Source organism: Tachypleus tridentatus, chromosome 7, assembly GCF_004210375.1.
Source record: "Tachypleus tridentatus isolate NWPU-2018 chromosome 7, ASM421037v1, whole genome shotgun sequence".
NCBI classification, from domain to species: Eukaryota; Metazoa; Arthropoda; class Merostomata; order Xiphosura; family Limulidae; genus Tachypleus; species Tachypleus tridentatus.
Genome location: NC_134831.1, coordinates 131,496,560 through 131,512,841, shown reverse-complemented (window position 1 = coordinate 131,512,841; position 16,282 = coordinate 131,496,560). Strand labels below are relative to the sequence as shown.

At 35.3% G+C, this 16,282-nt stretch overlaps 1 protein-coding gene across 1 annotated transcript; it reads right to left on the bottom strand.

Annotated features, from left to right (window-relative positions):
* Window positions 1–1,360: 1,360 nt before the first annotated feature.
* Window positions 1,361–14,307, bottom strand: LOC143258122 (glucoside xylosyltransferase 1-like). The gene is made up of 7 exons (XM_076517139.1): window positions 14,035–14,307; window positions 13,095–13,224; window positions 11,858–11,970; window positions 9,986–10,133; window positions 5,420–5,590; window positions 2,864–3,093; window positions 1,361–1,648 (listed from the first exon to the last, which is right to left on the bottom strand). The coding sequence occupies exons 1-7, from the start codon at window positions 14,043–14,045 to the stop codon at window positions 1,393–1,395; spliced, it is 1,059 nt and encodes a 352-aa protein (XP_076373254.1). The 5' UTR covers window positions 14,046–14,307; the 3' UTR covers window positions 1,361–1,392.
* Between the last annotated feature and the right edge of the window lie 1,975 nt (window positions 14,308–16,282).

The following is a 16,282-nucleotide window of genomic DNA, read 5'->3' as shown; positions in this document are numbered from 1 at the left end:
TGGTAAAAGAGTAGCCCAAGAGTTGGCGATGGGTGGAGATGACTAGCTGCCTTCCCTATAGTCTTAAACTGCTAAACTAGGGACGGCTAGCGCAGATAGCCCCCGAGTAGCTTTGCGCGAAATTCAAAAGACACACAAACACACCTAAACGGATTTTAAAAGACTCAGGAAGCCCGGCATGACCAGATGGTTAAGACGCTCGACTCGTAATCTGAGGGTCGTGGGTTAGAATCTTCCTCACACCAAACATGCTCGCTCTTTCAGCCGTGGGGGCGTTATAACGTTCGGTCAATCCCACTATTCGTTGGTAAAAGAGTAGCCAGAGTTGGCGGTGGGTGGTGATGACTAGTTGCCTTCCCTCTTGTCTTTACTGCTAAAATAGGGATGGCTAACGCAGATAGTCCTTGTACAGCTTTGTGCAAAATTCAAAAATTAACAAAGAAACAAGACTCAGGTAAATTTATTAATAGTCTAACAGTACATCATGAAAAAGTATCTATTTTCTTCGAAATGTCTCAACACTTCAGCTTAAGTCTTTTAAAGTATCAGGTTTCACTTTTATAAAGGGAATTCCTTCTTTTCATTCGAATGGTACTATTTCTTAGCGCCATAAAGGTAAAGATAACTCTTTGGATGGCATACCGTTTCATGCCGAAAAAAAACAAAAACACTTTTCAAAAACTCATTGTGTTTACATCCTGTGAAGGTATAGGCGTCTTTAAAACATTATAGGAGCGTTACCTAGTATGCAATAAGTATAATAAACAGGCTTCAAGTTATAAACAATGACAAAAAAAAGAATATATTATCTCATAAATGAATGCGTATAGTTTGTTTTTTGAATTTCGCGCAAGCTACTCGAGGGCTATCTGCGCTAGCCGTCCCTAATTTAGCAGGTAGTCATCACCACCCATCGCCAACTTTTGGACTACTCTTTTACTAACGAATAGTGCGATTGACCGTTATATTATAATGCCCCCACGACTGATAGGGCGAGCATGTTTGGTGCGACGGGGATTCGAATCCACGACTTTCAGTTTACGGGTCAAACGCCTTAACCCACGTGGCCATGCCGGGCCTGAATGAGTGTAGAAATGATTGTGTCATTTACTGCATAGACCAAATCTTTTCTATAAACAAGTTCTGAGATATGTATGTTTTACATTGTTAATATTATGGTTATCGAAATGTGTTTAAAATTGGCTTTTGAAATAATCTAATTTCGAATATTTTTTATCAATGATTTGTTAAGGTCTTTGTATAATTCATTGGCATTAGTCGTTTGTATAAAACACTGAAAAACTTATTTTTTTATTTTTTCCAAAAAAAGAAATTCCTGTAAATGACAAAATATATCGGTGAAAATGTAAAATTTTATTCATATTTTTATAATTAATATAAAACTGAAGAGTCTATAGAATCTCTGTTGTTTACTAGAAACTTATGTCCATGACACTGTTGATATTTTTTCTCTGCTTTCTCAGTATATTCTTCGGTTTTAAGTTGAAAGTTCCAATGACAAGAAAGAATGTAAACACATCTGGGGTGTTCAAAACTAAGAAACGACAGAAAATCGGCATCGTCCATTTCTTTCTCCAACTGATACTTTGCTTGAAGCGCTCGAAGTGCTGAACTTCGAATCATATCTCTGAAAGAGTTGTAAAAAATTAATAATTTCTTCGTTTAAATTTTTATACTCTATTTGTTTCTGTACGGATTAAAATTATTTATTTATTTATTTTAGTAAAAGGTTTAGGGAGATCAATCGTGTCGGAAAAATAACGAAACAATAGGACTACATATAATAAATATATTCCAAAAGTCATGGTTTTGAATGAGAGTATTGACGAAACTTTTGCAACGGCGTTAATTGAATGGTAATATAGTTTATTCAAAGGGATTTTCAAACAAATAAATCCCCGCATGGCCACGTGGGTTAAGGCGTTCGACTCGTAATCTGTGGGTCGCGGGTTCGAATCCCCGTTACGCTAAACATGTTCACTCTTTCAGCCGTGAGGGTGTTATAATGTACTGTCAATCCCACGTAAAAGAGCAGCCCAAGAGTTGGCGGTGGGTTGTGATTACTAGCTGCCTCCCTTCTAGTGTTACACTACTAAATTAGGAACTGCTAGCGCAGATAGCCCTCGTGTAGCTTTGCGCGAAATTCAAAAACAAACAAGAGAAAAGAGAACTAAGGTATTAAAAGTTGTACATAACATATTATATTTGAACGTTTATATTTTGATATCAATGGATCTTAAACTCTGGCTTAAACTGAAAATATCCATGACTTTTATAACTATGTTAATACTTAGCATAATATGAAAGCAAGTGTTTACTTTATAAAATAGTATTCATGAAATTGATAGACGAAAAATATATTAGGAATAAATTAATAAAAACAGAAATAAAAAAATATATATGTTAGAGGGCGGGATGAAACTGTGATGGGTTGTCATTCAATCCAGGGAAAATGTGTAACAATTCTTATTCAGTTGCTCCATTGAAATTGGAGTTCAACGGTAGTTCATGTGTATTGTCTAGAAATATGGTGCATTTGGCTTTTGACAGAGGATTATGGGTGATTTGTGAGCAGTACTGAGGAAGTTTGAACACATCCCCGCAATCTGAGGGGCACGGGTTCAAATCTTCATCCCACTAAACATGCTCCTCCCTTTAGCCGTGGGGTCGTTATAATTATGGTCAATCCCACCATTCGTTGATAAAAGAGTAGCCCAAGAGTTGGTGGTGGGTGGTGATGACTAGCTGCCTTCTCTCTAGTCTTACACTGCTAAATTAGGAATGGCTGGTTGTTCGTTATAAATATACTTTTACAGATACCTTAGTTTTACACAAATCTTACTTGTAGACATCCTGTCTTCTCATTCTTGACATATGTAACAACAAAACACACGTGTTGATTCCTGGTTTTCCATTAGGCGGAGGATCCCCAAAAGGAGATAACGGATGCTTTTGTTTATAAAGTTGCAGCATTTTTGCATACTTTGGTGTTTGTTGATGAACAGCGGCCACCAAGTGGCTGCTGTTAAAGAAAGAAAACATCTCATAGAGATGCGTGAGATCTTCTTCAATCTGCAAGTTAACAAAAACCAGTCTTCAGGTCCTCATTTTATGTATATGTTTGAGTTATGATTATATTTCAGTCTCTGGCTTTTGATTACATAGCATTAAATTAGTAGTGATTTTACCAACGTAAGCCTTAAAATAAAATTCTTTTCATATGTATATGAAAATTAAATTTAGTTGTCTCAAAACTTAGGTCTTTCCCGTGATGATTGCATTTGGTATAGAAATCAAAATTATTTGATCTTTTGTGATTCAGTGTATCATTATTATATAATGTTTACGTATACTCGTACATTCATGTAAAGCAGACGAAAATAGTAATAACGAAATATTAAACTTCCCTGGAAGGGCTATCATTTGAATTATTCGTTATTTACTTTGACGTATTAAAATTTAGTTCTGGAATGACTGGACACCGAAGTTATTTTATGCATAACATTACGTAAGTAATTACCATGGTAAATAATTCTAAGTTTATGCTTTCAAATCGACGTACATAGCTTTGAATTTATGATATTTTACACGAAACACCCGAGCACAGTGCGGTAATAACTTCAATCTACCTTGTTTAGTGAATATACCGAACACTGTCACAAAAATTACGTACGTATGTAAGTAGTAAGCTTGACGGCTTGGAACGCTATAATTACGGGTTCGATCTCCGATGTAAGCACAGTGCACACAACCGAAAAAAAAAACGTTTCAAATTCTAAGTCGGAAGGTTTATAACGCTAAGGAGAACGACTTTCGAGACACATGGTGGACATAGCACAGAGAGCCCATCGTGTGGCTTCACTTAGCAACCAACTCGGCCTGGCACGATCAGGTGGTTGGGACACTGGATTTGCAATCTGAGGATCACGGGTTTGAATCCCCGTCACACCAAACATGCTCGCTCTTTCAACCGTGGGGACGTCATAACGTTACAATCAATCCCACTATTCGTTGCCATAAGTTGGCAGTAGGTGATGATGACTAGTTGCCTTCCTTCTACTCTCACACTGCTAAATTAACGACGGCTAGCACAGATAGCCCTCGTGTAACTTCGCGCGAAATTCAAAAACAAATAAACAGCTAACGAGCTACAAACAATCCAAAACACACTCCTCACAACAGCATACAGAGTTCCAAGAACTACATCACTACAAACCGTGCCAGATAGACTTCTACCAAGTACAATAAGGTACTTCGATAAAAATTAGATGAAAAATAGATTACTATGCGAACTAGATAGGTACCTCATACATGATGAAGTTAGTCCTAAGCATCTCTCCCCAGTCAATTTATATTTTAAATATAAAAGAAAGAAATACAAATAAAATAAAATAAAATTAATAAAAATTAATTTTTAAAAAGTGCCACCAACAAACTTGACATTCTGCTGATAGAGCAAAATAACAACTATATATGCACCACAATACATGGACATTGCCCTGAAAAGGATCAGAATAATATTCAGTTCACTCTAACCTAAAAATAAAATAATTACAAATTTCAATACTTCAAGACCACGGAGAGGAGGAAGAGGTCAAAGAGAACCTGACCCTCCAGGGTATGGACATATACCCAAACACCGAGAGAGAGAGCTTTTCAGGTTTATTACTTGAAGAGTTTTATTTCTCTTTATCTCTAATTACCACACTTCCAGAACTGATGATTTCTCCAACTAATCAGTGTGGTTTTCCACCCTATAATAGCGAGAAATCTACATCATAATTAATACAAAGCGTTATTGTTGATTAATAAGACGTACATGTAATAGAAAAATGCAAAAAAGCTTATTGTTGAAACTAGCACTAAATATACACATGTTTTACAACGTGAATTTTACTTTGGTATGAATAGTTTTTAATGACCGAAGACAAACACAAGTCTATTTGATTTAAATATCAAACTTTTTTGTGAGTTAATTTAGAGAAAAGTGTCCAATCATCCTAAAATGAATTGATAAAGGAGGCACAGCAACCAACTAGGCCGGTTAGGGAGCTCGACTTAGTCTGAGGGTCACGGATTCGAATCTCCGTCGCACCAAACACACTCGCCCTTTCAGTTGTAAGAGGGTTATAATGTAATGGTCAATCCTACTATTCGTTGGTAAAATAGTCCACGAGTTGGGGGTGGGTGATAATGACTAACTACCTTCCCTCTATTCTCACACTGCTAAATTAGGGACGTCTAGCGTAGATAGTCCTCGAATAGGTTTGAGCGAAATTCTAAAAACAAACAAAACTGCTTTACGTAAACTACATGTATAATAACTGATCTTATTGACTATAATCTATAAATCGAAATTATGCAATCAGGAATAAGTAAATAAGTGATGCAAATGTACCTGCATGGTCCAGTCCACGTATAATGCTTTATCAATGTCAGGGAAAGCCAGGTGTAGTGTCGACAAAAGTATATGTTCTGCCACTACTTCTGCCACTTCCAAATCCTCACCTAGTTTGTGTAGTTCCTTTGCAATGTCTTTAGTTGTCGTTTCCAACGATCGTACATGAATCTGTGAATATTCGTAAGAAGCACACTACAGTTTATCGGCCTGTGAATTACTGGTCATATCAGCCTAAGCGCGCGCATGGCGTCAAGCTTGATGGTTTTGAGGCAATAGTTGAACATTTTTAATTTCCGACATCTGTTAGTTTCATATTCACACTTGTGGGAGTGTGACTGAGGTAAATGAATAAAATACGTTATTTGTTTCACTCTACAAGGGCCACTGCTTGAAAAAACAGACGTAAAACTGAGTAATCTAAACATTCCGTATGGAACATCTAAGGCCCGGCATGGCCAGGTGGGTTAAGGCGTTCGACTCGTAATCCGAGGTTTGCGGGTTCGAATCCCCGTTGCGCCAAACATGCTCGCCCTTTCACGGCGTTAAAACTTGCGGTCAATCCCACTATTCGTTGGTAAAAGAGTAGCCCAAAGGTTGGCGGAAGGTGGTGTTGACTAGCTGCCTTCCCTCTAGTCTTACACTGCTAAATTAGAGACGGCTAGCGCAGATAGCCCTTGAGTAGCTTTGTGCGAAATTCAAAAAAACAAAAACAACACAACGGAACATTTAGCGATAAAATTAGTTCGGCGCTAATAAAATAGACAAAATTAGACGTTCTAACAAATTTATTTAATTTAATAAAAGAAATACAATCAACTTATTTGTTATTATGGTTGTCTCTCATAGTATGCTTAATATGTTCAGTCTTTAAGTGGTTCGATAAATATTTAATTGTATGTAAAATAGAAATGTAGCTTAAAAGACCTCTAATTATCTTAATAAAGACATAGAATCGCGTAATTTATGCTACGACCCCGTCATGCGAACCATACAATCCCGTAAATTATGCGAATCATAAATTATACAAATTAGAGTAATATTGTTTTACTCTGACAATAGCGCAAGAAATACCTGAAAAGACAAACTATGGTACGAAAACAATTACTTTCTATCTAAACACACTCACTGTAGCTGTGTATATACATACCTTCAAGGACGACTTTGCTTCTTAACTAAATGGTTGTGATAGGTTTTTTACTTCAACTTATGTGACCTTAACCTTTAATCCTGAGCTTTAGAGAGTTAGGAAAGATTAAAACCATTTCTTCCAAGGCATCAACGCTTCTATGCGTTAGTAAGTTACAAATCACACAGTGATAAATGTGCTTAGGGCATAAACATTTGAAAATTAACATAAATATATAATGGTCGCTCGAAGTTTATGTCGCAAGATGAGAATTCTCTCATTGATTTTGAGTTCATATTTTATTATCATCGATTATTTAAGTATCATAATTTACAAAACAATATTTGACCTTTCTCCTATTTCATAAAATCGTTGCGTTTTGTTGACGAACTTAGAATAAAAACTGTGATGTGAAAATATACTTGTTAAAACTTTCAAGAGATGGCACGACTTGCAATTAATATTTTCACGAAACGGGATAAAACAACCGAACAGTGAAATATTCCCACTAAAACCCACATACAGTTTGTGACACCAAGTAACTGAATCATCAGGTATAGCTTGTCTTACAAACCTATTCGCATTTCTTCATTATAACTGTAATAAACCGCAGCTGAACAAACAAGCATAGTTTGCAGGTAAAGCTACAGACATAACACATCTGTAACAATCAGTACTGACACTAACGTTACTTTAACACATCTGTAACAAGCAGTACTAACACTAACGTTATTTTAACACATCTATAACAAGCAGTACTAACACTAACGTTACTTTAGCACATCTATAACAAGCAGTACTAATACTAACGTTACTTTAACACATCCGTAACAAGCAGTACTAACATTAACGTTACTTTAGCACATATGTAACAAGCAGTACTAACACTAACGATACTTTAACACATCCGTAACAAGCAGTACTAACACTAACGTTACTTTAACACATAAGTAATAAGCAGTACTTACCCAAACGTTACTTTAACACATCCGTAACAAGCAGTACCAACACTAACGTTACCTTAACACATATGTAACAAGCAGTACTAACACTAACGTTACTTTAACACATATGTAACAAGCAGCAGTTGAATAAGCATGAATCCCGCTTGCGATGAGCTAAGAAAAGTAAATTTGTGTGCATAAAATATAGCTATAGTGTTGCCATTTTAATCAAATATAGAAAATTTATGTAACGTAGCACAAACATAATAATAATTTGATCCACCAAAACACATATATGAATGAACATTACGAATTTCACACCCTGCAGACGTAACTGTACAAATACAATCATATCACGTTAATCGCAACGTTATGTACAAATGACACAATACTTAGAAACATTTCTCCAGGGTAAATACTTTAATTATGAAATAATAGAAGGAGCATATTTAAAATTTTATTAAATAATTGTTTATAAGGTAAAAAAAGCTTTTTGGTATTAAATTTTTTGTGTTTCTAATGGCAACCAAGTTTTCGTAAATTCTGCAACATTTAAATAGTTTTTTTCCCAAATGACATTAAGTGAAGAATTCCCAAAATCTCAGCGCAGATAGCCCTCGTGCTGTGCGCAATATTCAAAAGAAACCAAAACCCTAAATCTTCACTGGGAACGAGATTAATAAAAGTGAAACTCGCAAGTAAAAGCCCTTAACTTAATGGCTTCTTAAACAACACAAGAAATGTAATTTATAAAGTGATAAATGTGTAGATATATTTTAATCTTTGCGCTTCTGGCACGTTACGATTCTGAGGCCGTTAGTTATTATTTGTGACTATAAATAGTAACAAAGCAGTTGCTAGTTATGTTTTTGTTTGTTTTTGAATTTCGCACAAAGCTACTCGAGGGCTATCTGCGCTAGCCGTCCCTAATTTAACAGTGTAAGACTAGAGGACTAGAGGAGAGAAGGCAGCTAGTCATCACCACCCACCGCCAACTCTTGGGCTATCCTTTTACCAACGAATAGTGGGATTGACCGTAACATTGTAACGCCCCCACGGCTGGAAGGGCGAGCATGTTTGGCGCGACCGGGATGCGAACCCGCGACCCTCAGATTACGAGTCGCACGCCTTAACACGCTTGGCCATGCCGGGGCTTGCTAGTTATGAAAATGACAGAATCTCTTGATAACATGACTAACTTTAAAATTTTTCTCTCTTTTTTACATGTAATTTAGAATGCTTTATTAATATTACATTAAAAACTGAATCAAGTGTGAAAATCATGGTCAGTGTTGTTTTACTTGTTTCTCATCATTGTGCCTGTAAGTTACAGTTGTTCTATAAAACACAAACAGGGCACAATACTGCTTCCAACTATTTCTAAAGTTCTCTTTACATGAAATGGACTTATCAAAACTTTGTTAGTTTAATAACCATGTGAATGAAAATTTTATAAATATCAATGCAAGTAATATTCAGTTTCATACGTGTTTTTGTTGTTTTTAATGATGTTCAGTTTCATACGTGTTTTTGTTGTTTTTAATAAGGTTGAGTTTCATACAACGTGTTTTTTGTTGTTTTTAATAATGTTCAGTTTCATACAACGTGTTTTTGTTGTTTTTAATAATGTTCAGTTTCATACAACGCGTTTTTATTGTTTTTAATAATGTCCAGTTTCATACAACGTGTTTTTGTTGTTTTTAATAATGTTCAGTTTCATACAACGTGTTTTTTGTTCTTGTTTATAATAATGTTCAGTTCTATAGAAGGTGTTTTTATAATAATGCTCACTTTTATAGAACGTGTTCTTTTCTTTTTGTTGTTCTTAAGAGTTATAAAGCAGCTATTAAAACTAAAAGAACTGAAGTCGCGAACTTATGACATTCATTTTTAGTTCATTGCACAGATGTTATTATATGAACCAACACGCATAGCATCATCTGATTGTAGTTTAGTGACAGAAACAGGTATAGATCTCAATGAGTATTTATAAATATTTAATCAAATGCACAGTGAAATACCCCAAACAAATTTAGATACATTTTAAAATAAACGTGTGACACAAAGCAGTTAAACAAACAAGTTTAGCTTATAATGAAAATATTCATATTTGTTCATTAGAAACGTAACAAACCGCAATCACATAAGCAAGTAAAGTTTTGCGTGTAAAGGTATAGACAATTCTGTAACACATCGCAGCATAAAGCAGTTAAACAAGCAGGAATAGCTGGACATGTAAAAACATATTCACGTTTCCTAATTAGAAACGTGATAAGTATTCATTAGTGAAACATATTTCACGTATATAGTTGTGATAAAGACTCACAGACGGTCACAGCGTCCTCTACCCGCGACGGGAACGGCACAGATAGTTTATTGTCTAGCTTTCTGCTTAACAGTAAATAAACAAACAAAAACAGTTATAACTAGGTTTGCTAAGATATATATATATATATATTTCTTCAATAAACAGTTCACGTGATAATTCGTTACCTTATACTGATACCTCCAGTCATTCAATAGTTCGTTGATGATTCGGATGACTTCGGATAAGTTCGTAAAACTTGACGCTGGTGTAATGACATGGATATGAAGTTCCCTTCTAGTCAGGATAATAACCGTCTGTAGGAACTCCTGTAACCTGTAAGAAATTACTAGCGACTGATTGAATGTGTTGGTCAGCCAAACTTATAATATGTAATTTCTTGTACGTCAGCGAATTTCGAATATTATAAACATATGTGGACCGGGAACCAATTATTCCACCAGGGAAGATCACTATATTTTCCAGAGGGGGAAGAGCTTATTAAGGTCAAACGCACAGTCCCTATATGATATATAAATATTATGAACTTGAAACTTGAAAAGCTGTTATCACGCAATATTTCTGTATATATGCATATATTAGATGTACTTCCACAGGGTCCCTAAAAGTGTTTTATTTCAAGGGTAAATACAACCAAAATTAGGGGTAACTAATTTTTATATCTTGTTTTTCAAGCTCATATGTGATGCTGTAATGTAGCCTACAGAATGCAAAATTCTACTCGTGATTCATGGCAAGCGCACGTTACACTGAAGTCGCGACAATACAGATTGCAACTTTAAGTGTTCCTTGTGTAATGTAATTTCTGTGCCCACTGGCACTGACTTACAGAAAACATACTACTGTACACTTGTGCAGGTGGTTAAAACAGATGATCCTTTTAAACAGCATTCGAGGCCCTTTCGGTAAAATTATAATGCGCCATCGTATTTACTGAATATTCGACGATTTTTTTCTATCGAAATAGGCTAAAACGACAAATATCCTCAGCCCGGGGCCCGGCATGGCTAAGTGTGTTAAGGCGTTCGACTCGTAATCCGAGGGTCGCGGGTTAGAATCCCGGTCGCACCAAACATGCTCGCCCTTCAGCCGTGGGAGCGTTATAATGTGACAGTCAATCCCACTATTCGTTGGTAAAAGAGTAGCCCAATAGTTGGCAGTGGGTGGTGATGACTAGCTGCCTTCCCTCTAGTCTTACACTGCTAAATTAGGGACGGCTAGCGCAGATAGCCCTCGAGTAGCTTTGCGCGAAATTCAAAATAACTAAATCCTCAGCCCAGCATTAAAACTGAACATTACGATAAATGTACGTGCTTAAACATTAAAAACAGATACACTCGCTCTAACAGAAACACAAAATTAGTCGACATTTCAGCTGGAAAGCTCTGCAAGATGTGTTATGATTCAAAGCTCTATTTTATCCTATTCCACTGTGGAAAGAATTTGGGATTTAAGAATTTAGAAATATCCAAAATCAATAAATTTGTTCGTGCACAGGAGGAAGACGGAACTGATTATAACATATGTTGTTCGAGATTAAAGATTAATGAAAACTGATGAAGAACGAAACTGGTGCCAGTTCCATTACGTTTGTTACTATGATTGGTCACGTTGGCACTGGTGATCGCAGCATCGTGTTTGTTTGTTTGTTTTGGAATTTCGCACAAAACAACTCGAGGGCTATCTGTGCTAGCCGTCCCTAATTTAGCAGTGTAAGACTAGAGGGAAGGCAGCTAGTCATCACCACCCACCGCCATCTCTTGGGCTACTCTTTTACCAACGAATAGTGGGATTGACCGTCACATTATAACGCCCCCACGGCTGGGAGGGCGAGCATGTTTTGGCGCGACTCGGGCGCAAACCCGCGACGCTCAGATTACGAAGCGCACGCCTTAACGCGCTAGGCCATGCCAGGCCCCGCAGCATCGAGTCCTTCGTGTAACTTGAAATAAATAAATGCTTATAATATATAAATAAAATAAAAACGAAAGCATATTCAAGTCGATTACATATTGTTTTTGAAATAACTATACACTTACTTTTCTAAAGCCATGGGTGAAGTTTTGGACAAGTCTGGAAGAGCAATTACTAGGTTGATGGTGCTGAGGGAAGGGGTGGAAAGAGTGTTCCTAACAAGTGTCTCTGGTTGGAACTGAAAATAAAAACTTGTTTCAATATTCTTTAAGCTTCAATTTTCAGTAAAGCTCATTCTAAGAATACTTCAAAAGCAAATTGCAAGTAAACATTTACTGGTATCCAACAACAACAATAAATGTACAGATATGAAGTACATTAAATCTCTTAGTATATATTCTTAATTTTGCTTAAGTGAAAAGTATATTTGTGAAATAGTTTCTGTTATTAAAAGGAAGATTAGGAGAAGAGTTTGTGGCTCCTATTCTTTAAGTTAGTGTAACAATCATGTGAAAGGTATCAGGTTCGAATCCCACCCAAAGAAATGCAATAAACAAATAACACTTTTCATTTAGATAATCTACATTTTAAATATCTCTCCTTGTATATATAAATGTGTGTTTGTTTGTTTAGAATTAAGCACAATGCTACATAACGAACTATCTGTGCTCCGCCCACCACGGGTATCGAAACCCGGTTTTTAGCGGTATAAGTCCGCAGTGATACCGCTGTGCTACTGAGGGTCATGTGTGTTTATAAAGCTATAGAAAAAACTTAAAATATATTATTAAAACATAATAATATGCGTTATTAATATTTTGTGTAAAATGCCTGGTGTATTTTATGCTGGCCTGACAACATGGTGGTTATTGCGTTTGAATTTCTGGTTGCGGGTTGCAGATTGTGGGGCATGCTTGCGATATTATAATGTAATCGTAGGTCCCATATTCACTGGTAAAATAGTATCTCAAGAGTTGGCGGTGGGTTGTGTTGAATAACTGTCCTAAATTACGGCTATTGCAAGTAAACCTCGAGTAGCTTAATACGAAGTTTAAAAAAATTCAGGTAGCTTTTTATGTCAATATTTTAATTATTTATATTCTCTTATTAAGAACGATTTTTCGCTTAAAAGAGCATACTATCATTGAATATCAGTTCATTGAGAAACAAACGAAACTGTAACACATTTTAAAGAAATATTGTTTTGTAAAATAGCTATTTCATTATTAAAATACATGTACGAAGTTTTCGTGTTCTAACATTAATATTTTAAAACTTTTAGAGGAAATAAATAAAAATAACTGATAACAAAATTCTGCTTTACAATATATTGTTTATTTCAACAAGACAACTAGTACGAACCTTTAAGGTCGAATTAATGATGTCAGGTTTGACAAGAACAATGTTAACTTTGAACGTATGGTTGTTGTAGAAAACGACGAGAGACAGCGAAGTAATAATGAGGAAGATAAACAGTTTGAAATTCATTCTTCTGCAAAAACGAAAAAGTATGACTATCTATGTTGTTCTTAGTTAATTTGTATGACTATCTATGTTATTCTTAGTTAATTTGTATGACTATCTATGTTATTCTTAGTTAATTTGTATGACTATCTATGTTATTCTTAGCTAGTTTATATGGCTATCTATGTTATTCTTAGTTAATTTGTATGACTGTCTATGCTATTCTTAGCTAGTTTGTATGACTAACTATGTTATTCTTAGCTAGTTTGTATGACTATCTATGTTATTCTTAGTTAATTTGTGCAAGTTCTCACACGACAGCCTTTAAATCCGCTCATGTAGCAAGTAGATAATTGTGAAATTGTTGAATACGAGTTACAAGAGATTGTATTAATTTGGTTTTTAACTTACAATCAAATCGCTACCTACTTTATACGTACGGCTCGAATCTTTTTACGTCTTAAATATTTGCTGTTATACAATGATAATGCTATATACTTGCCACAAAAGTTAGGTTGTACAGCTAAACAGAATAAAACTGTTTTTTTAAAATTGCCAAGAACAATAATGTTTTAATCCCCCCCCTAAGAAAGTACTTTATTTAGCTCCCTCTCTCGCTGTGAAAATACATTTATTATTAATACAAATGGTTAATTTTTTGTGCTTATGACAAAAGCAAAACATTCTTAACTTGTTCCGGTATTTGTTTATAATTTCCAATCTAAAAGCTATGTGAAATTAATATTTTAATTTAAAAATATTTCAGTATAGTTCTATAATACTATCAGATTTGTTCGTACAATAATTATATTTACTTCCTGATACAACACATACGTACCTCAAGGCCATGACATCCAGTCGTTACAAACGCCTGTCGAATAAATCTATTTGGTCTAGGTAGGCTACAGACTTGTTTTGAAACATGAAAACTGGTTCAAACACCTTGAACATAAGGCGGGAAAAACTGTCCATGAAACTGAAGCTGTAACGATGTAGTGAACCTACTAAATATATATATTCATGTTATACTTACGAACATAATACGTTGCTGTGTCAGTTTAGTAGTTGTATTAATTAACCGGCATTATCGCTGGTAACAATGAACCGTTAAAATAAACGCCAGTGTCACCTACTTCACGAAAGGTGAACGATAAATTAGGAAGGACTATATTTCTCTCGCAATCTTACACGCTTGATAACACCCGCACATCTTTTTTGTCTGCATTGAGCCATTAGGCATAACAGCTATTTAATTAAGTTCATAATATATAAATTATGCAGTGATACCGTAGAAACGACTTCCTGAAGAAGGGTTTAGCTTGAAATGTCGATTGTGAGAAGAAAAATTATATAACAACTTACTTCACCTGTGTTTTTCTTTTTTTACGCATCTTTTAACTGTAGACGTGTTTCGATCTGAAATCGTTTTCATAAGTAAATGAAGTTTCTTAAATTGCTCGAACTTCTCGTTGTAAGTTCACCCTGTAATCTGCCATTGATATGAATTATAATTTGAACAGAATCTGTTGTGAAATGCAAAATTACTTATTTATATAACATTTAGCCACAATCTATAATGATGATACAACATACTCAGGAATTATTTAGCATAACTGTGCCTCACGAATTTTTTCCAATAGTACATATTTGTTACAAATATCTCACTAATGCTCTTTGGCTGAATAGAAGCAAATCCCCGCAAACATGTTTTAAAATCTGGTGAAGAACCTTCCCAGACGAGTGGAGGCTGTTATAGCAGCTCCATATTGATACCCCATGGTTTTGTAATGAGATGTTCAACAAGCACATATGGGTGTGATGGCCGGGTGTCCACGTACTTTTGGCCATGTAGTGTATGTTACGGATCAAACTAAATTAATCATGTCCTCAAGACCTCAGAGGATAACTTTAAGAGAATACAATGCCAACTACTAAGGTTCGGCTTAATTTACTGGTGGAAGGAGAAAGTGTCTGGTGACATTGTCTCTACCTCAGTCAAAATTATCGTGGACGTGAAAACATGGAACTACTTCATCAAGTGCGAGAGAACACCGTCAGTTAACCACAGTTTCTTCTCTATTGTTTTAAACGTGTTTCCCCAAGTAGCAAACATTCGAAAGGCTTAAACTGTTCTTTTTTTTTTTTTTCCTGAGTTCAATATCTATAGTTTAAAATCAGTATTTGACTACAGAGCAAACTAGTCTCTGCAGATATATTTCGTTGTACCAGCAAGCAAACTTGAGAGTCAAACACGAAGTGATGTGGTGGTCATCTACAGGTACAAGACAGTTGGTGCTTTCGAAAACGGCGTCCTGTCGAATACTGCGGTAAAACGTAAAAAAAAAAAATGTTTTCGCAGGTAGATGGATTTTCATGTGCAATATATCATTCACTTAGAAAGCTAAAAAATCGTTTGACAGAGTAATATTAGTATTACTGGATTATTATATTTAGATCAAACGAATCACGTTTAAGAATGAAAACATGCAGTATAGACAACGATAAACATAATACTGTCTTACTACTTGTTTTTCGCTCGGACACGAACGTATCTAATTTGGTTGCTTTAGGTTAATAAGGTAAATAGACCTCTGAGTTACTTGTAAGTTAAACTAATATGTTATAACTGCATGAGTATATCGTGATTTACGCTGTATAAACAGTAAATATGAAATAAATAAAACACTAGTGTAACTATTCAAACTCTTTGTTGAAAGCTGGCCATAACGATAATAGAGAAACAAAAAACATTGAGAATTATAAATAATGAAATAGTCGCTTTTTTTATTTTATCTCGTAATGTGATACATATTTCTCTAGATATTTTAAAGCTTTATATTAACGTGGAAAATAGTCCTCTATATAGATGGCAAGTTAAACTACTATACGCGTTTTGATGTGTAAATCAGGAGGAAATACATATAACAAACATGAATTAATCCGCCCAGAATTGCTAGTATACACCATGAACCACGTCAAGAGAGTTACTTTTACAGTAAATGTACAGAGCGAAGCGAATTGTTTGTTATAGTTTTCGTCGTAGATATTTTGGGTTTATTATTCAGAGTTTGTTTCATGCATGTTAT

What these genes read in the sequence shown, in the direction of transcription:
- LOC143258122 (XM_076517139.1), bottom strand. An exon ending in TCATTAATTCGACCTTAAAG is followed by an intron (nt 11,971 to 13,094) that starts GTTCGTACTAGT and finishes TTTTATTTTCAG; the next exon opens with TTCCAACCAGAGACACTTGT. An exon ending in ACGTGGACTGGACCATGCAG is followed by an intron (nt 3,094 to 5,419) that starts GTACATTTGCAT and finishes GTTAACTTGCAG; the next exon opens with ATTGAAGAAGATCTCACGCA.